The 22,318-nt window shown below is 46.0% G+C and overlaps 1 protein-coding gene and 1 long non-coding RNA gene across 6 annotated transcripts in view; one reads left to right on the forward strand and one right to left on the reverse strand.

The window, feature by feature from the left end:
• PRPS2 (phosphoribosyl pyrophosphate synthetase 2) overlaps positions 1 to 17,020 on the reverse strand; it is a 29,307-nt gene extending 12,287 nt beyond the window's left edge. The window contains exons 1-4 of one of the 5 annotated variants that reach the window (XM_053312367.1): positions 16,575 to 16,587; positions 7,749 to 7,776; positions 3,724 to 3,907; positions 2,259 to 2,273 (exon numbers count right to left, since the gene is read on the reverse strand). In XM_053312367.1, coding sequence (XP_053168342.1) covers positions 2,259 to 2,273; positions 3,724 to 3,828 — 120 coding nt within the window. In that variant the 5' untranslated portion in view covers positions 3,829 to 3,907; positions 7,749 to 7,776; positions 16,575 to 16,587. The other 4 variants (XM_053312363.1, XM_053312366.1, XM_053312365.1 and 1 more) reach the window with 4 other exon arrangements.
• The window catches only part of LOC128352116 (uncharacterized), a 66,926-nt gene continuing 61,596 nt past the window's right edge, over positions 16,989 to 22,318 (forward strand). Inside the window, exon 1 of the long non-coding RNA XR_008320211.1 lies at positions 16,989 to 17,179. This is a non-coding gene — a long non-coding RNA (uncharacterized LOC128352116). The remainder of the gene's footprint in view (positions 17,180 to 22,318) is intronic.

Below are 22,318 nucleotides of genomic sequence, written 5' to 3' on the forward strand. Positions count from 1 at the left end.
GGTACTAAAAAGTTTAAGTTTTCAAAGATATGGGAAAGGAAAAAAACATGAAAAATTTCATTTGGACAACAATCATGAGTTGGGGAAGAGCCAACATACTACTTACTCAGTGCCTGTGCTATTACATCAGCAACTAAGGGGCAAAGTTCAATATGCTGCTTACAATATTGACCTCAGGACTGAAAGCTAAATACCAATAAAATGCAGAGAGAGAAATAGACAGCAAATCTGGGAGTCACCACTTAAAAGCTACTAGAAGCCAATATGACAACCACAGAGAGCACATCTTTGAGAATCAAGTATGGCTGAAGTAGTAGTTTCGATCATGAGAGCTGTTCTGGCCCCTTGCAGCCCAAAGAAAAGGCTAGAAGAATATTTCAGTCGATCATAACCAAACGTATTGTCTGGCCTTCATTAGCAAGGAAGAAAATTACTCATTAAACAGTTTTTGCAAATGAAGAGAGGTCTATTCAAAGCTATTACAATGTTGATACTTTTGGTATTTAAAGTGGCATATGCAGAAAACAATTTATTTTGAACAACAGCTCATTGAGATTTCCAGATACTAAGCATTCTTAATATTTCCAGGAAGATATAAGCCCAACCTTAAACAGGTCTTACACACATTACACTTTGCAAGTATTCTATACAAGTTGTCTCAAACAGGGATCTGAAGAAGATACTCTGCACCAGTGTTCCTTGCAACAGTGATTCCCAGATGTTTACAAGTCCCATCATCCCCAGTTGCAATAGCCTTTGGCTGGGGATTATGGGAATTGTAGGCAACATCTGGGACTCCTCGCTACAGGGAACACTGCTATGCTTTATGTCAAAGGGTGCCTGCAGGGGACAATTTAAAAAACCTCAGTTAAGTAAATGTGCCAAATCATACACTATGGGAAAACCAAAGGTATTCCATCACAAAATCTCAGGGGTTGATCACCTAACCAAGTGCACACATAATGAAGTACTGCAGGGACGCAACTAAGGCTTGCGTGAAACTCCCCCAGTCCTTACAAGCAAGCTGTTGCAGAAGTGGGAGAAGTGTCCCTGCTGTGGAAGACAGAAAATATTTCACTGGCACTCTCTTCCATAGCACTTCCACAGCACAGTCAAAGGAGCGACGTTTCACCTGCTTGTGCAACAGTGTAGATGGCCTGGAGGAGGTAAGTGCAAGCCCCAGTCCCTCATTATGCATTCTCTGCATAATCAGGATGCCAGCCAGGGGTGCCAGCCAATCTGACTCCAAAGGCTTTTCCAAAGTCAGATAGTCAAAGCTTTAAGCATAGAACAAGCCTACAAATGAAATTTTGTTCACTCTAGTACAGCTGCATTTCCACTCAGCAGTCCATTGCTGGATGGGGCAAACCAATACTTTAAAAGGAACTCTTCTGACCCAATGAAACCCAATAGATTAATATATATATTATCTTTTCCAAATGCTTACACTTTGGTACCAGTGCCTGCAAAGCAACTCTGTCCAAGTTCAACAGCCCTACTGCAAATCATACCTTGAGCCCTCGGGAGTTCAAGTATTTCAAGATACAGTATTTAGAATATACACATAAATTGTGCTTTAGAATTACAAGCTACATACTTAAAGACTGAAAGAACAAACCAAGTCTTTAATTACAATTCCATTATATAAACATTAACAGTTAGTCTTATTTTAGGAGGAGTTTGTTGTTTTTAAAGGAACAATATAAAACCTGTCAGTTTCAAAGTATGTTCCTTGCATCCTGCATAATCTTATCCACCTTAGGAGCCTGCCAGGTGATTTGTCTACCACACATTTTGACTCAAGGAGTCTCTGTGAGATTAGTCCTCATGCATACAAGTATTCAGCCTTATCCCCCACAGGCTGAAAGGAGTTTTTTTCCTGAGAGTTCTCCAGTAAAACAGAAGCTCTCTGAAAATGTGGTCAGTACACTACATATAAAGTGTTTTGTTTTGTTTTATGAAGAATTTCTGAAGGTCTAATTTAAATCTTTCCTAGTTTAGTAGAGTTGCAAGTAGTAAAATAAACTCACCTAAGTTTGTTTGCATTGGAAAATGTTCTGATATCAGTTTCACTGCAAACTTTATCATGTTGGTGCAAAAACCCTAAGCTACCTGTTTTAGGAGGATCTAAAGACAGAGGTACAGCTTGCCCAAGTGTATCGTTCAAGGAGACTGAAGCAGATGATAGACTGGATCAGCTCAGATACCAATAATCCATGGCACATTTAAGATCAAGATAGCTGCAAGGTACCACTTACCCATCTACCTTGTTCCTATATAGGAAAACACAACAAAAGGAAATTAATGAAATGTGCAAATCTTTTTTAATCTTAATCTTGCAAAAATAGGTTAAGTAAAAAAATCATTTCAGTCCAACATTACCACTGGATTCTATAATGCATAATGAAAAGTTTAGTACTGCAGGCAGAACATCTGTATGGGTTAAATATTAAGTAAGATTTGTTGATATATTGAAAGATGGATGTTGCATAAGATTGCATTCAGGATATCCTCAGAAGTTTCAATATGTTCAAGTAAGAAACTAAGATAAACCCTACCTGAATTTGAGAGAAAGATTTTTTTAATTCAAGGGAACAAAACATATATTTATCAACATTTTATCAGATCTTATAATAATAAGACCTTGTAAATGAAAGTTTTTAAACACAAAAGTGGTAGATGTGTCCTGTTTTTCAAAGACATTGGTTTTAGAGAAATAACAATTAGTCAATTAGTGACAGTTAATGATCTATTGTTATATCATTTGGGATTTATATCACTACGTCCCAAAACAATATTACTTGGTTGCCTAATTAAAAGATTTATTACTATCAATGTATTTGTTCACAGCTGTAAAAGGTGTGGTATCCAAACACTGGAGAAACCCCAACGTGCCTATGATTAAATAATAGATTACAGCACAATTAAAAAAATTAAGTGAAATCATCAGATCGAGAGACAGAAGGCAGAATAGAAAGATTTATGAGAGGCTAACTTTTAAAAAAAATTTCAAACAAAAGTAGTCTTGATATGAATGGAATGGATCCAGAGGTACTTTGCATGAGTGGAAAGGCAGGGAAACTCATGTAAGACCCACCCCCTTTCCCACCAGTTCCCCCCTCCCATTCCATCCTGGGCTATACTTGAAGACCCGCTGACCTTCAAGAGTAGATCGGGGGGGGGGGGGGGGACAGGACTGCCTTGAAGGAGAGTCAGAAAGTCCTGTTGGGCTTCCATTAGCACTTTGCTGGGGGCAACTCAATGTATAAAATTGTCTTTTCGATACTTTCTTTGACTTGAGAAATAAAGCAATCTATTCCACATACAGGACTACTTTATCATCATATCAAATACCAAGTAAGACAATGTAAATCCCAGGGGCACTACTGAAAGGGTGAATGTAAAATCGCCCCTATCAGTTACAGATCACAGATTATTCCTCAGAGGCATCTATTTTCAGCCACTTTATTGGTACTACACAGTGTGAGCATTTTGAAAAAGATAAGCAAGCCATTCCACCAGGAAAGCTTTCCTGGATTGACTTGGAATGAAGTTGCATTTATTTCCATGCCTCCAACTAAGAATTCATGAGTGTACCACTTTAACTAGAACTAGTCTAGTTTCCTTAAATACATTTTATCATTTGCCAAATTGAGACAGATGCAGGAGAAAACAGATTCTCTTTTGATAAGCATCTTCTAAGAGGAACCTCCCCACACCTACCTTGTCCTTCTTATCTTGTCTGGCGTAAGGAAAACATGGGATTACTGCAGTAACACGAGAGGATGATGCAATCTTGCAGGCATTGATCATGATGAGAAGCTCCATCAAGTTGTCATTTATTTCGCCACAACCACTCTGGACAATATACACATCTTCCCCTCTTACACTCTCACCAATCTCTACACTGGGGGAGCAAGGCAGACAAAAGCATGACAATGTCAGGAACTTTATGTTTATAAAGCACAGAACATTTAATACCATACCTGAATAATAATTTACTACAAGTTTTCACTGAAGACCAGCTAGCTCTCTGTATATCAAATACAAACTTACTCCCAAAGTCAAGAGAAAGTCCTTTCACACAAGCTGAAGTGTCATCTCAAATAACAATGTCAATATGTGAAGCAGGTGAAGTTTCACATCATTCCCCCCAATAGTGAAATGAGGTTGTTGAGGGCCTGTCAGTTTACATGCCAAACAGTCCCACCCACAATACATTAGTAGTTTCTATATACTCAGCATATGCAGAAATAGATAAGTTTGTAAACTGAAAAACAGTTTTTAAAAATCCCCAAGACAGTCCTTTGAGCCTCCAGGATCTGTGTGACTGTTCTAAATGTTCAGGGGACAAAGAGATAAGAAAAAGGCTAAACCCACTTCATCACCTGGAGAGAGGTATTTCCCTTCTTTTCTGTTAGCTTTTATTGGGAAATAAACTGCTGCTGCCCAATCACAACTACCCTAAAATCCTGAATTTCTCCACTGTTTTCAACAAGCATCTTTCATTCCCATTACAGGGGAGAGAGAAAATAAATAAAACCATCAAATGAACTGGAGGTCTGGCAAATTTTGTGTGAATCTATCAATTAAATCCAAACTGCTTCAACAAAACAATTTTTAAAAAAAAACACAAAATAGTTCTCAAAGCAATTTACATGGAAAAACTAAAAATAAGATGGTTCTCAAAAGGCTCAGAATCTGAAAAGAAACACGAGGCAGACCTAACAGCTGCTATTGGAAGACGCTGTGCTAGGCCTGAACAGGGACAGTTGCTCTCCCCCTACTAATTATAAGAGAGCCATCACTTTCAAAAGGTGCCACTTTGCCCAGTTAGCAAAGCCCTAGAGGGCAGTGAAGAAAATGTTAATGTCTCAGCTGAAAAGAGGCACAAGAAAAAGGAAGGGAGGGAGGGAGAACTGGCCTGCTCAAGTTCCTAAACTGCTTACAGTGAGTATGTTGAAAAGGGAGCCGATTAGGGTTGGGTGCATATGTAAGGTAAAGTGTGCCATGGTAAAGTGTGCCATTTCGACTCCTGGCGCGCACAGAGCCCTGTGTTTGTCTTTTGTAGAATACAGGAGGAGTTTACCATTGCCTCTTCACACACAGTATGAGATGATGCCTTTCAGCATGTTCCTATATCGCTGCTGCCCGATATAGTAACAGTGGGGATTTGAACCGGCAACCTTCTGCTTGTTAGTCAAGCATTTTCCCACTGTTCCACTTAAAGTGGATGTGTGCCAAGAGGTTAAAAATCTTCCCTTCTGCACAGAGTTGTTTCACAGGAAAGAAGCACTACAGGCTGTCTGAACAGTATTCTTCCTCTAGGGGCTGGGGATGCAGCAAAATGTTGCTGCAAGTTCCACTTTTATATTAGAAACTAAACACCTAGGATCCAGTTGGTTAAGAACACATTTTACCGATTTCAATACAAGGGTCTTAAAAACATCCTTAGTTTTTCCACTGATATCCGTGGAACCTAGAACTGCTTAACTTCAGCTTTACCGTGCCAGAAGTTTGCATAAGTTTACCCATTACAAAAATTTACTTTATTCCTGATGTATAAAGGACAAAATTACTAATTAACCATTTGGGTTTTTCTTTCCCTTGCCCCTCCAACCAGATTGAACAATCTCTTGCAGTGACAATACCGATAAAAGAGCAAACTAGTTCTTCCTCCAGAACATCTATGTTTGTTTTATGCAATTTATCACATTCAGCTGTTCAGAACTTTCAGTTCATTTCAAGTTCGCGGTAAGGAACAAGTGCTAACAAACTTTTAGATAAAGTTAAACATACAATAGGTGCTCAAGTTGCAATTTTAGATGTGCTTATTTCACTATCTGCATACTTCAGTAAACTATAGAGCAAGAGCTGTGACGCAATCATTAAAGCAAAGAGCCAAGAAGAGAGATTACATTCTGAATTGGATTAATTCTAACTAGGTCATTCAGTATTTCAACCAGACTTCACAATGCTTTTAGATTGGAACACATCACCTGAGAACATGGTCCATGTGTGACAAAAAGCAGAAATACACACCTTTGAGTTAAATGTATGTTCTAGTCAATGCCATCATTGCAATTTGATTTACAAACATGGGAAGTTCAGACAATGCAAGTTTCACTTGCAAAAAATCCTACCTGAGGAAAACATCTTTCTTTAACCTACAGAAACCAAAAGTGGGGCAAAGGGGCTGATTTTAAGCTCTACTAAGCTGCCTTATTAATTCTGTAAAACAGGTAGACCAATCTGTTGTTGCTCATAATATTTGACATCTGGCTCATCATATTTGTTTGTTTTCCAAAACAAAGTCCTATTTAAAAATTGTCAAAACTTCTTTAAGTATCAGAAGATATGCTGTATCTTTACTTGATCATTGTGGGGAGCTTTTCAGAATTAATGCTCTGTGTTATGCATAAGATTTTCCTGTGTTTAAAACTTTAGTTACTGTAGGAATAATTTACACTAGCTTAACCCACACAGAACATCTGCGCGCTAGTATCTGAGTGCTCCCCTCACCCCTTGCCACAGTGCCCCTCACCTCAGAGAGATCTCCACCCTCACCTTAGCTGCTCCCAGCGGGCGGCCACCTGCTGGCAGGAGCAGCCCGCTTCTTCTCCACTCACCTGCAGTTTCTGGCCCACTACCTCCTCCCTCCTGCTTGCCAGCCCATTCCTGGCGGCCGTCCCGTCCCACCGCTGGCGGGAGAAGCCCGCTTCTTCTCCCCCCCCCCCACTTTCTGGCTAGCGGGCAGGCCAGAAAGCTGGCCTGCCATCTCCTCCCGCTTGCCTGCCAATTCCCGGAGGCCGTCCCATCCTGCCGCCGCCTTCTCCCACTGGCTGCCCGCCTACTGGCAGCCAGCATCCCTATTTTATCCCATGTCCAGTCGCTAATCAGCAGCTGCTTGAGAACTCTCACGAGAGCTGCCACATATGGGATTAGCGACGGTTACGCCTAGGAGAAATATATCGATAGTTCCCTTTATGATACTTCTACTTGCCACCTCTTTGTCAGTTATTCAGTGAATTTTCCTCTATCACAGGATTAACAAAAAGGAACAGATTAATGTGAAGTGTGTGGCCTCTGATGTTAAATGAAAACAGATGCTTTTTCTTATTTAATGTGGTTGCCTTCAGGATCTGAAAAAAATGAACCAGTGTAGTAAGGAAAGTAAGATGGAGTTTATCTTCAACAAGCCAAATATAACCCAATTAAGATAGCTTTTGTGTAGTGCTCATGAGCTAATTAACGAGACAGATAAATGCCTAAGTCAACAAATTGCTCTCTTCATAACCTGATCAATCTAACAAAGCAAGGTAACCTGTTCAAGAGGTTATGCAAGTAAACAATGGCAGGCTCACTTTATTACTTTACTGAGGATAGTTAAATCTACGATAGCTTCATCTTTAAAATATTACATGTTGTTAAACATTGAAGTTGGTTGCTCCAGTTAAACAAGTGGAATTGCTCTACTTTCCATTCCTCTCCCGAAGCAGATTATTAGTACTGTACTAATGTACTATTGCACACACTCTGATTAGGAGCTGGGACTGCAGGCAGTGCCCCAGATTGGGCTTTTCTACTTTGCAAGGGCTCCATTGTGTGTATGTTTCCTCCTGCTAGACCAGAGCAATTTTTATCAGTAACCTCCAAAAAACCCTGAAATTATCACTGCTTGGTTCTGGAGCATGGTAGATCAAATGCCTGGACACCAGGCAAGGATTTCATGAGTAAGCAAGCCTTACCTCTCAGCACATCCTGTGGCAGCATTTCCTAAAAATTAAGGATGCAATGTGCAAAGAAGTATTTTTATATACATTTCATTAAAAGGGGGCAAACAATGCATTCAATAAAGTATATAAATCTAGAGATATAGATTTGCAGTTTTCCCTCCAACAGCTTAACATAGCCATTAGGACTTTAGACACCTGTATATTTTAACAACAAGCAGCAAAAAAAGGCAACACTACTTTTTAGTACCAATGATGTTAAAAATCTGTATTACATATGGATGTGGCTCATCAGCTACTTTGCAGAGTCACATTTTGAGGAGTACCACATAACCCAAGTAGCCACAAATGTCATAGACCCATGGCAAAAATGTCGCACAAGGTCTTAAACAGAACAAAAGACTGGAAGGTAATCATTACTGCTTGCATCACACATTTTTTTTTAACATTACCATACTTCAACTGGCCATGTAACTACACCACTATCATCTCCTTAGTTTCTTAATATCTTACTGATGAAAGAATCCTCTCAGGAGGAGGCATAGTTCACAGCTGTCCTATCACGAAGGAGACAACAATTTAACTACCATATTTATTTCAACACAAAATAGTTCTTCAAATAGCTAGCATAGCATAGGAAATGAAAAGACATGTCTCTGCCCCAAAGGGGTTCACAATCTAAAAAGGTAAGATACCAGCAACAGCCACTTGGAGGCACATGATGCTGGACTGAATAGCGCTAGCCGCCCACTAAATATAATAAAACCATCACTTACAAGCAGGGCTGCACAACTTTGGCCCTCCTGCAGACATTGGACTACAAAACCCATCATACCTATTGGTCACTACACCCGGGGATGATGCAAGTTGTAGCCCAAAAACAGCTGGAGGGCTGAAGTGGAGCAGCCCTGACTTAAAGGGTGCCTCTTTGCTCAGCTAAGGAATAATCAAACATAGTGAAGCAGGTGGCCCAAAGCAAGGGGCTAAAATCAACAAACCCACTTATTACTTACTAGTATTTTTAAGCCCGTTAAAATAACGGGCGCTAGTACCTTTTTTGTGTTGTTTGTTTCCTTTATTCCTTCTCCCTCTCTCTCGCCCTCCTTTCCTTCCTTTTTTTCCTCTCTCTTTCATTCCTTCCCTTTCTCTCCCTCTTCCACTCTTTCCTTTCCTTACTTTCTACTCTCTCCCTCTCCCTCTCTCTCCTTTCCTTCCTTTCTTCCACCTCTTCTCACTCCCATCTTTCTGTTTTCTTTCTCTTTTCCTCTTTTCTTTCTTTAACGGGCTCGCTCTTTGGGGCTGGCTGCTCCTCCCTCCCTTCTGTTGTTTTTTTTTGGTCCTTCTCCCTCACTCCTTTTTCTTTTTTCTTTCTTCTTCCTTCCTTCATTACTTCTCTCTTTCTTTCTTTTCCTCCCTCCCGCCTTGTTTCTTTTGTCCTTTTCCCTCCCTTCTCTCTCTTTTCTCTCCTTTCTCCTTCCTTCTTTCCGTCTTTCTATTGTCCTGTCTCCCTCCCTCCCTCCCTCACCTCTCTCTCTCTCTCTCTCTTTGCCTTCCTCCCTCAGTCCTCCCGATCCCCCTGTTGCCGTCTCTGCCTTCTCCGTAGTCCGTTCTGCGCCCGCCGTTTTTCTCCTCTCTGTGGTCGGCGCTAGAAGGAGGAGGAGCCCGCCTGGGAGTAGCTCTCTCTCGGTGCCACCCGCTTCATCATCAGTCTGCCTGCTGCGCTTCCTCCTTTCGGGCGCGCTTTTAGCTCCTCCGGCCGTTGCCTGCTCCCGGGACCTCCATGGCCGGCCGTGGTGGGTTCCCTCTCTCCCCGCCGCCCACTTCCTCCTCCCACGCCGCCGCCCATCGTCACCCCGCCAGTCCTCTTTCCCCCGCCTGGCTTCGCCTCCCGTTCTCTCCGTCTCTGGCGGGGCCGAATGTGGCCACCGCCAGTGGGCCCAGTCCGCCGCCAGCAGGCCAGGCCCAGTCCTCTCCCCGCCACTGCCGCCATTGGCCCCAGTCGCCCTGCAGCGGCCACCGCCGCCAGCGGCCGCCAGCGGGCTCAGCTCCCCCGCCACCAGCGGGCCCAGTCTCACGGCCGCTCGGCTGTACCCGCTGCCTCTGCCCACCCCAATCCCAGCTTCTCCCTCCCCATAGTTCCTTCTTGGCCCGCTGCTCCCTCAACATGGCCGCCGTGTCCCTGCTGCTGTATCTTTCTCGGACGTTCTGAATGTTTCTCGGACGTTCAGAACGGCCGAGAAAGACACGGGCAGGGACACGGGATTACACTCAAGGGCTTTATTATAGAGGATGTCTCAGCTAGAAGGAGGACTAGGCCTCAATTAGATAGAGCGACTGCTTGGAAGGCGGATCTCTCCAAATAAAGCAAGCCCGGGAGAATCAAATCCCTGTGGCCCAATCCAGAGCGAGGGGCAGGTTTTACTGAACAGCCGCCTATAGAGAAGTAGGGGAGGGGTGTTCGTCCCTGAAGGAGGTCTGATCAGCAAGAAAGGTAGGACAAAGGGAGTCTAACAGCCTTGGGCTGGGAATCAAATGGGAGTAAGTAGGGAGGATATGGACCAGTTTAGCTAGACACGTCAGGGGATTTATTTTTGTTTAAATGCTTGGCTCTGACTGCATGGTTCTGTAGTTCCTGGGGAAGGGTTTTACTTGAATGGAAGCAGCGATTATTGATGCCTTTATAATTTTCCTCACCATCCAACTATTAATAAATCCTTGTCTTTGCTAAAGAGTGTCTCTCCTTTTTGAGTCCTCCCCTTGTCACACGCTCTTGAAGGCCTAAGATCGCTCAAACCTTTCTTGTAGGGAGCTGTTTTCCTCTCTATTCTCCCAGAATATTCCCTTGGAAGGGTGAATCTGCTCAAATGGTGGATGGTAGCAGCCTACCACACCACCTTAAGTGGCTCAGCGGGGAAATGCTTGACTAACAAGCAGAAGGTTGCCAGTTCAAATCCCCGCTGGTATGTTTCCCAGATTATGGGAATCTGGGAAACACCAATATCGGGCAGCAGCAATCTAGGAAGATGCTGAAAGGCATCATCTCATACAGCGCAGGAGGAGGCAACGGTAACCCCCTACTGTATTCTACCAAAATAAAACCACAGGGTTCTGTGGGCACCGGGAGTCAAAATCAACTTGATGGCACACTTTACCTTTAGCAGCCTACCCAGGAATCCTCACAGCTAGAGGAGGGATTTTGTATCCACACACCCCCCCCCACCCACACATACTGTTTCTTTTGATTATTACAATCATGTCACCCAATGTGTGCATTTGCCTGCATACTGTTACATGCAGGTAAGCAATGATGTGGAATTTTGGAAAAGGCTATTCAGCTTACAGGGCTGGGCACACTGTCAGGCTATTGATTCTGGAACTTGGCCCCTAAACCAATCAACAGAACAAGAGTTTGTTGACCCTCAGGCCAAGGCTTATCAAAGTACACAAGCATTTGCCTCAATTCTTGTGTGGACCAGGCTGAGAGTTTCTGGTTCAGGATTACCAGTATTTATATAATTGGTTAACTGTTCACTTCTATTAATGCAAAACACAGAGTATGACTTGCAAACTCCAGTAGCAATATGGCAATAAGAACTTGCGTTTTGGGTGGTATACAAATGTGTTAAAATAAACAAACTGAATAAATGTATCCAGTAAGATCTTCAGCTTAGATGTTCAAATTAACATTTTGCTCATAAAAACTAATGGAAAATTCCCCTTGAACTACACAGAGTTTATTTTTATATTTATATCCCACTCTTCCTCCAAGGAGCTCAGAGTTGTTTACATGATTATGTTTATCCTTACAACAACCCTGTGAGGTAGGTTAGGCTGAGAGATAAGTGGCTGGCCCAGAGGCACCCTATGAGGTGACTCACGCGAGCAGCAGAAACCAGGCTAAGGGAGTCCAGCCCATTTTCTGCTGCTTGTGTGCATCAACAGGAGCCGCACAGCTTCCAGCAGCAAGCCCGCCTAAATGCCTTCTCCTTAAACGAGGTTAACGGAGCGAGCAATCAGTTAACTCCATTTTTTTGGTTGTCTGTCTGCAGCCGTGGCAGATACACTTGGGGAGGGGGGACCTCAGGAATGCACCACACACTCGCACAGTGCATTGCCAGGACTCTGGGGGTGGGGCACTGTATAGTGGCACTTCCTTTTCCCTCGGACAGCTTCCCCCGGAGCTGTCAGATGAGCTGCAACCAGGAGCAGGAGCGCTCGAGTGAAGATGCCCCTCATCTGGGTGGGCGATCTGCCCGTCCAGCAACGGGCTAGTGATCGTCTGCAGGGAGAGTGGGTCAAACCCGCTTTCCCCGCAACTCCCCTTATGGCTCTTCACACCAATTGTGTGCAGAGCCTCAGTGAGTTTCATGGCTGATTGGGGATTTGAATTTGGGTCTTCCTGGTCCTAGTCCAGCATTCTAACCACTACACCACTCTGGCTCTTTCCATCAAATCTTAAGACTTCAATTCTAATAATCCTAACAAAAAAATATGGCCCTTTTTGCACGAAAATCAGAATATTTAATGCAATGTATTCAGTTGTAATGAATACATGTGCACCATTCCAGGTCAGATAATAGTTAGCTGCAACCACTCACAACTCCCTACCACTTATAGTGGTAAAGCATCCATATGCTTCTGCATAAAATGTGAAAGTACTATCTGTCTCATTGGGCCTTACCTGCAAGTAGTACATATTTTAAAGTAATGCTAAAATAAGCCCAGTTCAACAGAATATGGTTACTCCTGGGGCAGGAGCGATGACACAAGAATGTTGGGAGGTTTAAGATCTCCACTGGTTACAACCACAGAAAATAACCCCTAAGGGGAAAAATTTCATTTCATTTAACACCTGGAGTTAAATCAGTGATGGTAGTGCAGTGCTTGTGCTCAGATATGGAAAACCAAGGTCCAAATGCCTAGTCTGCTATGAAGCTCATTATGTAGCCCTGACTAAATAACTGTCTCTCAACCTAGCCTACATCACAGGATTGAAAGATCATTGTGAACACCACAAATAAAAGGAAAGGGACCCTAAAAAGGAAATCTTCAACCTATTCCTAAATTTCTTATTTACAATTCTGTAGTGATTTTACTGTCTATAGCCATAGGCCATTACAAATAAATACAAACATATTAGGGATGTGTACAGAACCAGTTCGGAGCCCTTTTATGGGCCTCCGAACCGGTTTGAAGAATTGGTGGTTCCGCTGGTTCAAAGGCAGTAGGGGTCTATCTTTAAGAGCAGGGGAGGGTGCACTTACCCCTCCCATCTCTCCCCCCCCCCGCCGGCATCCATGTTTTTCAAATCCCATCGGAGCGGCAGCATACCTCCCTGCTGCCCCGTTGCCCTCGTCTTCCGGATTTGAAGAACACGGATGCTGGCGGGGGGGAAGCGACTAGAGGGTAAGTGCACCCTCCCCTGCTGCCTTTGAGCCTCCGCGCCACAGTTCCATGCACATCCCTAAAACATATGTCTGAAATGCAGGCCATTAAAAATAAAACCTGATCAACTTAAGTCTGAAATATGCCACAATGTATTCTCCTGATCAATTGCACCAACACAACTAGTCAGACATTTCTCACAAGAGTTCACTATAATCAAATCCACATTCTTTCAAATAAGAAGCAAGTTCGTAGCTGCTGTAGCAAATTGTATGCTTAAGATTAATTCAGACTGAAAATAATAGGATCAAATTCTTCAAATGGACAGGTCATGGCTTAAGCATGTCAAGTTTACTTTCACTTTGAAGTGACAATTATAAAGAAGAGCTGAAAGTAAAGCAATGGTGATGTAAGGTAAAGTGTACCGACAAGTCAATTTCGACTCCTGGCTCCCACAGAGCCCTGTGGTTGTCTTTGGTAGAATATAGGAGGGGTTTACCATTTCCGCTTCCTGCGCAGTATGAGATGATGCCTTTCAGCTTCTTCCTATATCGCTGCTCCCCGAAATAGGTACCAGCGAGGATTTGAACCAGCAACCTTCTGCTTGTTAGTCAAGCATTTCCCTGCTGCACCACTTAAGGTGACAAATGGTAATGTACAGCAGACCAAATAACTCCTAAAGAGATATTTATGATTTAGGCGGTGGGGGAGGCAAGAAATCTTGATAAAGTGCTAAAATGTTTTGGTGGCAGCAAAAAAGCAAGAACTGGAAAGCCTTTATAATGCAAAGACATATAGTGAGCATGTATCAAAGACAGCAAAAAGAACACAGAGAATAAAGATGTTTTAGCTGAACTATTAGAAATAAAAATGATGCTAGATGCAACCCTGTTCTCATGGAGTGCCTTTTTAAAATTTAAATATGCTTTGACCACATGTTTTTCTTAGGCAAGAAAGGCAAGGCATACTAGGCAATAAGCATTTGGCCTTATTGCATTTGGCCTTACTCACATAAACTACCACTTTGACCCAGGGTAAATGGCCAAGTGCATAGGTAGCATCTATCAGTGAGCATGGTATGTCAGCATAAGGCCATTAAGGTTGTTACTATTCCTGTTAGTCAGAAAGTTTACTGGCACAAAACTTCAGAGAAAAAAGCATTAAATAGGAAAAGAATGAGCTCTTGAGAAACAAGAAACAGTCACATGAGTGGAACTTAAAGCAACAGAACAGAAAGTGTTCACATAATATTTCAAATGAAAGAACAGGCCCGTTCAGGTAACAGTGCACAGACTATTACTTCAAACACTGTATCACCCTTTGTTTTCAAGACCACCACAATGGCATTGGGAGCCCTTACTGGTGATTTCATAATGCAAGAAACAGAAGCAATGTTTCTTTTGTTTACACATGTGAAATAGAGCTGGATATAAGCACACAATGTATGTTCTAAGCCCCAGACCAAGTCACATGCTGGAAAATTAGAGGAGGCAGGAGCAAGTAAGAGTGCTTTAGTCCACAGAGTCAGTTTAGGACAACTTGAGGCTGAAATCCTAGACACACACTTTAAATCAACCCGGCTTACTTCCAAGTATATTTGCTTAGAACCAGGAGTGTCAGAGTCCTAGAATCCATATTATAGATGCAACAAATCCAGGGTTTTAAAATGGCATTGTACATTCCCTTCTGCATTCTCACAAAACAATCCCATGAGTGTTGACTCAGAAGTAAGGCACATCAATGGGACTTATTCCACAGTGAGTGTACCAAGGATGGCAACTTCACCTTATAAAGCATGTGTGACATTTCCAAATGGAACTAATTAGAGAGGAAGCAAGTTCTTCAGTTTAGCAACTTTGTAGACCGAATTCCTTAACTGGCTTCACTTCTCCTTCTGACCAAGGCAGAACTATCGAAGGGCTCTCTAAAGGGCCTTTGGAGGATCCAAGCAGCTGCAAATGGCCCCTTCTCATTCATTTTTAAAGGGGGAGGTAAGCATTTCTATAGTGGCATTTGTGAACCACTATCCATTGGGTGCCTAGAATACTCTCACAGCCACAACCACATGGCTATCACATACAAAGTGGTACAGGAAGCTGATCCTACAGTAGATACTAAAGAAACATTTGACTGCTGGAAAGATGAAGTAGCACATCTGTTGACGGGGATATCTTGATGCTCCACAACAAAAGAGTATCAGTATCACTAAAGGGCACAGAAGTTAGGATGAACTATGTCCATCAAAAATAGAAACCACTAGATGTCCCTGACTTGTAAGAAGCAAGACACAAGCATATTTCATTCTACTTCTGAGCAGGATTAGGGAAACGGCGGGGGAGAGGGAGAGAGAACGAACAAATTTGACTTGATGCGGTCCCATAAAATAGTTCCTGGGCACAGGCAACTAAACTTTGCAGTCTAGTGATACATATTTTGTTGGCAATCCTCTTGGGTTGCCTACCAAAGAACATTTTGAAAAATAAAAAAATTCCATGGGTTTTACCAAAATGAGTAAACCACACTTAAAAATCTAAAAAAGTCATTTCCAGCACCACCTGCCCAAGGATACCATGCCACTGAAAAGCAGCCATAGGGCTCTTGTTGGTGGCTCCTTGATATCAAGAGTATCTTGGAAGTGTTCTTCTGCCCTACTCCTACTTTGGCCTGTCAGCATGGGGTGGGGGTGGGGAGATAGGGAGATTTCAATTCACAGTTGTAGGGAAAGTAAAGATTTTGGGTAAAGTGGCAACTTGAAATTGGGATGGCGATGCTAGCCAAATAGGACACTGTAGTTACTCAAAGATGCTTAACACAAGGCACAAAGGTGAAATCTTGGTGTTCTTGTCAGTGACATACATTTGATGTAACACTAAAGAAACAATAATGGGGCAATCATTCTAAAGTGGAGGTCAACTCACACATTTTAGATGTCCAAGTCATTTTACATTTACACCTGAAATGTAGGCCGCACATGCAAACCCCACCCCCCCATGCTTCAAGGCAAATGTTGAGACAGGCCTACTTATCCAGAGATGGGACCCATCATAGCTGCCTTCCAGCCCGCAATTGGTGACAAACCCAGATCCGCAGTTCTGGAAGGTGCAGAACAACTTTACACTCAACACCCTGAGAATACAATAAGGGTGCATCCAGAGCAGGAGGGCGATAAAGGCCTCGGAATCTGAAATAGGTGTCTTTTATAAACCGGGGTGAAGGGGGAAGTTGTCTGTGTCGTTCGAGCAAAACCCCCAGGATCGCTTCAGTTACACCTCGTTATAGCGTGGCAGAGAGAGAGAGAGAGAGAGAGAGAGCGGAGAGCCTAGGTTACAGCGGTGAACATGAGCGCGGGAGAAAAAGCAGCTCCGAGATCAGCCACCACGGAGTGCAATATTGGCAAGTGGCAGCACACGGGAACCGACTCGAGAGGCTGGCTGCCCTTCGCTTATCATACTATACCCAACACGGAGGGTGCGCCTCCTGCCCCGTCCTCCGCACACAGCGCAATAGCGGAACTTTCTTTCTGCCCTTGGGGAGAATGCAGCCAATTGACTCGCTACAGTAGAGGAGGCCGACTCCGCACCGCCCACCCTGCAAGCCTCTACCTGCTGCTGCGCTCGCCTCACCTGGTCTCCTGGTTGCTGAATTTCTTCGTCACCACTTTCCCCAGATCCAGCCCCAGCCGATCGGCCACGCGCTGGGACAGATCTTGGTGCGAACTGCCGCTGAAGAGCACGATGTTGGGCATGGCGGGGCAGACACGAACCGCAGCAAAAGCGACGGAAGACCGAGTCCAGCTGGGGGTGGGGGGGTACCAGAAAGAAACAGAGAACGGTCGCGAGCCGCAGAAGGACCAAATAACCAGCAGCCCCGCCCCTTTACCCTCAACTACGCGCGCTAGCCCCTCGCCCCGCCCCCTTCGCCTCGCGACGAGACGCAGCTTCAGCGAGGACGAGTGGAAGGGGCGGGACGAAGCGTCGATAGTGACGTACTTGAGAGGAGGGAGCCGGTTGCCAGGAGACGGGTCAAGAGGGAGAGCCACAAGTTTAGCGTGAACAACACAGGTATAGAAAATGACTAGAGTCCAAGTCATTTTACATTTACACCTGAAATGTAGGCCGCACATGCAAACCCCACCCCCCATGCTTCAAGGCAAATGTTGAGACAGGCCTACTTATCCAGAGATGGGACCCATCATAGCTGCCTTCCAGCCCGCAACTGGTGACAAACCCAGATCCGCAGTTCTGGAAGGTGCAGAACAACTTTACACTCAACACCCTGAGAATACAATAAGGGTGCATCCAGAGCAGGAGGGCGATAAGCCAGCCGCTCCCCGAACCAACTGGCCGGCGCAGCTTGTTTGCCCCAGCCCCTTTAAGGAGCACGGACGCCGGGGAGCCTTGTGATTGGCTGTCCTGGGGCGGGACCCACAAGCGGTGCAGAGAGCATGCGGGCCACGTGGCCAGGCCTAGGGACCGGCGGCGGCTTTTAAGCCCACCCGCCCATAGCTGCACCTGGTCGCCCACAGCGCCCACAGTCTGGCTCTGTCTGCAGCCTTGGCTGGCGGCACCGGTGGGCACACAACGTTGGTGCGGATGTGCGCCTGTAGGCCAGCCCGCCTGGACTTCGGGCGGCTGTGTGGCGGCGGCAAGGGTGAGGGTTGGGCTTTTAAGCCTGCCCGCACTGCCTAGCCCTCATGGAGGCAAGGGTTCGGCTTTCAGGCCCACCCGCCCATAGCTGCTCCTGGACGCGAGGCAGATGAGCGAGCAGGCTGCTTGGCCTGGCTGGCAGGCGCACAACGAAGCCTGCGCGCTGCCTTTGGATCCTGGGATGCGGCCCCTTCGGCTCTTGAACATGGCAGGTTTGGAGCGGGCTGGAGGGGGAGGGCAGGCATGACCCGTGTGGCCTTGGGGGGTACTTGAACAGCACCCCCCCATTGGTGGGTTTGGGAAGGCTTCTCGGCTAGCCTCGGCAAGGTGGTATGCTTCTATCCCCACCCGTTGCTGGGGCGGCGTGGAATTTGCTAAAAAAAACAAACCAAACAAACAAAACCCATAATGGATTAAATAGGTAGAGTAAAATTGTATTAACTACAAGAGAACCGAGGAGATAGTAGCAAGGAACTAATCATTGAAGAGAGCTGGTCTTGTGGTAGCAAGCACAGCTTGTACCCTTGGCTAAGCAGAGCCCACCCTGGTCGCATATGAGTGGGAGACTAGAAGTGTGGGCACTGTAAGATATTCCCCTTGGGGGATGGAACTGCTCTGGGAAGAGCAGAAGGTTCCAAGTCCCCCCGCCCCTCCACGGGCATCTCCAAGATAGGACAAGAATTTTAACCCACAGTTGTTTAATTATAGAATAATAACAGCAAAATGGAACTAATACTTATCTTAGTAGCATTGTGCTTGGACAGTGCGGAGCTAGATGGATTAATGGTCTGACTCAGTATGAGGCAGCTTCCTAGGTTCCCTCCTTTTGGCCAGTAAACACTTATTAATCTGAGGCTGGGTATGCGTTCAGAAGCAGAGACTAGCAGTGCAACAAGAGTTTCAGAGTATTTAATGAAATACTGATAAGTTGTATGCTCAGTGGAGGCGGGGACTGGCGGGGACTGGTTTAAGCGGGGGGAGGCGGGGAGGCGGGGACTGGTTTAAGCGCACCCGTCTGTCCGTGCCTGGTGGGGGGGCAGGCGAGTGGCTGGCTTCTCGCACTACAAGAGCAGATCCTAAACAAGAGGCACTTGTTTTCAACCTAACTGCCTAGATTATTGATCTTGAAGCCAGCTGGTGCCTCATGTGCTGCAGTGTAAAGCATGCCTTGCGTATGCTGGCTGGAGACCCGAGTTCAAATCCCCATTCAGCCTGATGCTGGCTGGGTGACTCTGGGCCAGTCACTTCTCTCTCAGCCTAACCTACTTCACAGGGTTGTTGTGAGGAGAAACTTACGTATGCAGTACACCGATCTGGGCTCCTTGGAGGAAGAGCAGGATATAAATGTAATATTAATAATAATAATAATCTGTGCCTGATGCGGTTCAGGCGTGGGACTGCAGGATCAGCTGGCCAGGTTTCTACCCCAGCTGTGGGGCCAGTTGGGGATGGCCAGGCAAGTGGGTGGTGGAGCGTGGCATGCGGTGCGCTGATCTGCACTGCCACCTGTGGGGGCCTATTCCTCTTGCAACACCCCCACCAATGTCACAAGCAGGCAGGTGCCTGCCAAGCCCCATGGCCACCCAGGGAGGACTTCGCCTCCTGCAACATTCCCACCCCAATCAGCAAGTTGGCGGCTACCCAGGGATGCCTCGCTCAAGCCGCGCAGCCCAGTTGGGCCGCTGTGCAGCTGGCCAGTTATATCATATTGAGTGGGATATAAGTACATAAATAGATAAATGGAGCCGCTCTGGGAAGAGCAGAAGGTTCCAGGTTCCTTCCCCGGCGAGCGTGAGGAGAGCGGTTCTTGTGATAGCAAGCATTACTTGCCCCCTTAGTTGAACAGGGTCTGCCCTGGTTGCATATAAAAAGGGGGGACTAGAAGTGACATAAGATACAGGAGTAGCTTATCAAAATATTCCTCTTAGAGGAGGGAGCCACTCTAGGAAGAGCAGAGGGTTTCAAGTTCCCTCGCTGGTTTTTTCCAAGATAGGGCTGAGAGAGATTCCTGCCTGCAACCTTGGAGAAGCCGCTGCCAGTCCGTGAGGATAATGCTGAACTAGATAGACCAATGGTCTGACTCAGCATATGGCAGCTTCCTATGTTCATTGAGCCTGATTGTGGATGATGTGTGTGTGTGTGTGTGTGTGTATGTATGTGTATATATATGTATGTATGTGTGTGTGTGTATATATATATATATACACACATATTTAAAAGCAAAACAAAACAGAACATACCACAGTTGAAAAGAGCATTTCAGTGCTCTGTGCTGGACCACAATGTGTTTGATTCTGTGATATTTTCCCGCATTTGGGCAATTTTTATATTCATTTTACAGTGAGAGAATGTAAATGACCATATTGTACTTGTTGTTTGGTAAAATTTTACACTCTCATTTGTACTGAGATCAAATGCTTGGAACAATATTCTTTTCATACTGTGGCAACGAGAGACTTAATAGCCAGACCTCGGTAACGATCAATTGTTAAATTACTGTTTAATTTCACCCAACAAGCAGCTTGGGATAATAAATAAAATAAAATAAAATAAAATAATAATAATAATAATAATAATGCATGACTGGCAAGCTGAAGGTAGCCAGTCTTGGCACTGTAGGTTACTCTCCTTGAGCAGAGGGTTTCAAGTTCCCATGCCGGCATCTTCTGTTTATCCCCCCCCATTCTTCCCTCGAAAACCCCCAGGATACGGGGGGTGACGGGGGCAAGAGCTCTTTAGACCGGCTATCTCCGGGCCAGTCACTTCTCTCTCAGCCGAGCATGCCCCACAGGGTTGGGTTTTCGTTCAGAGGAGCCTGAATTGGTAGGGCGCCGCTCTGGGCACCGGGGAAGAAAAGCAGGACATAGCATAGATAATAATAGTAATTCAGTATAATGCAGCGTCATAGGAAAACAACAAACACCTTCAGATCAGCACACTATGGGCTCGACCCTCCCTGGCCAGATGGGGAACCTAGAGGGTGATATGACCCACCAGTGGCATGCCCTCAGCCCAGTGCTGCTTAGTTACAGACCCTTGGGGTCTGCCAGTTTACTAGCGTGACTTCTGGAGCAGCCACGCGCATAGAATGGCTGGGACGTGGGTCCCAGCTACATGGGGGTGGGTCTCAGCTATCTGCGGAGAACACACGGTGGCCTGGGACGCGGGTCTCAGCGATGTGGCCTGGAACGCTGTGGGGCATTGAGCACAATATGGTGGAGGACGCACAGTGGCCTGGAACGCATGTCTCGGCTGTGTGGCTTGGAACGCCAAGGGGCCTGGAGCATGTGTCTCAACAATATGGCTTGCACGTGTGTCTCACGGATGGTCCTGGGACGCGGGTCTCAGCAATATGGTGGAGAACGCACAAGAACACACAGTGGCCTGGGATGCGCGTCTTAGCAGCGTGGTTTCGAACACAGAATGACCTGGGACGTGGGTCTCAGCGATGTGGCATGGAACACTGATTGGCTTGCAACGCGGGTCTCAGCAATGTGGCCGAGAGCACACACAGTGGTCTGGGACGCGGGTCTCAGCCATGTGGCTTGGAACTTGGACTGACCTGGGACGCGGGTCTCAGCAGCGTGGTGGAGAGCACACAGAGGTCTGGGACGCGGGTCTCAGCCATGTGGCGTGGAACTCTGAATGGCTTGGGACGCGGGTCTCACCTCCACTATGTGGCATGAATGTGCATTGGTCTGGGACGCGGGTCTCAATCCGGTGGCGCAGAACCCAGGCCTGAGACATGGGTCTCAGTGGTGTGGCGGGAGTGCACAAGGGCGTGGGACGCCGGCTATGTGCTGTGAAACGTTTATTGGCTGGGGACGCCAGGCTCTAGGCGCTGCAGCGTGCCGTGCAGCGCCCGAGACCAGTATTCGCTTCTCTCTCTCCCTGTGAAGCGGCCTCGTCACAGGCAGCCCGGGCTGCCTTATTCTGAGCTGCCCTTAGTGCTGCAGTGTGGTGTGCAGCCCTTGGGAGTGGTGTGCTCTCCCCCTTGCAGTGGGAGGCCTCTAGGACCTGGGACATGGGGCTCAAGGCACTGCAGCGTGCCGTGCAGCACCCGGGAGTGGTATGCTCTTCTCTCCCCTTCACTCTTCTCACTCTTCTCTTCCCCCCCATTAGAGCGCAAGCTGACCTGGGATGGGGTCCCATTTACGAGGCATCAAACCTCCTCCATCAAACCATCCCTACCTCCGTGCAGAACTTGCTGGTGTTTACACCTGGGTGGAATGCCTTAGTTAGCTATCAGGGATTGCATTCACATGGGGTGCCACTCCTCAGGGGTTCTTGTCTACCAGTGGGCCAAGGGTGGAGGACTTATGGCTGGGATTGGCAATAGGGCTGCGTGGGGTGTGGGGTGTTAAGCTAGGCTAACACCCGCTATGGCAGGCACAGTGCGGAGAGAAGCAACAGCTTATAATCGGTGAGGCACCTTAGGTAAGCATTTGGCTTCAAGGAGGAGGAGCGGATCCCTTGAGGCTTGGCAGATCAGGGTTGCCGCACAGCCCCTCTTCTCTGAAAAGCAACATCCTTCCGTATGGCTCAGCAGCATTG

The sequence above is a fragment of the Hemicordylus capensis genome, chromosome 3 (genome assembly GCF_027244095.1).
Source record: "Hemicordylus capensis ecotype Gifberg chromosome 3, rHemCap1.1.pri, whole genome shotgun sequence".
Taxonomy (NCBI): Eukaryota; Metazoa; Chordata; class Lepidosauria; order Squamata; family Cordylidae; genus Hemicordylus; species Hemicordylus capensis.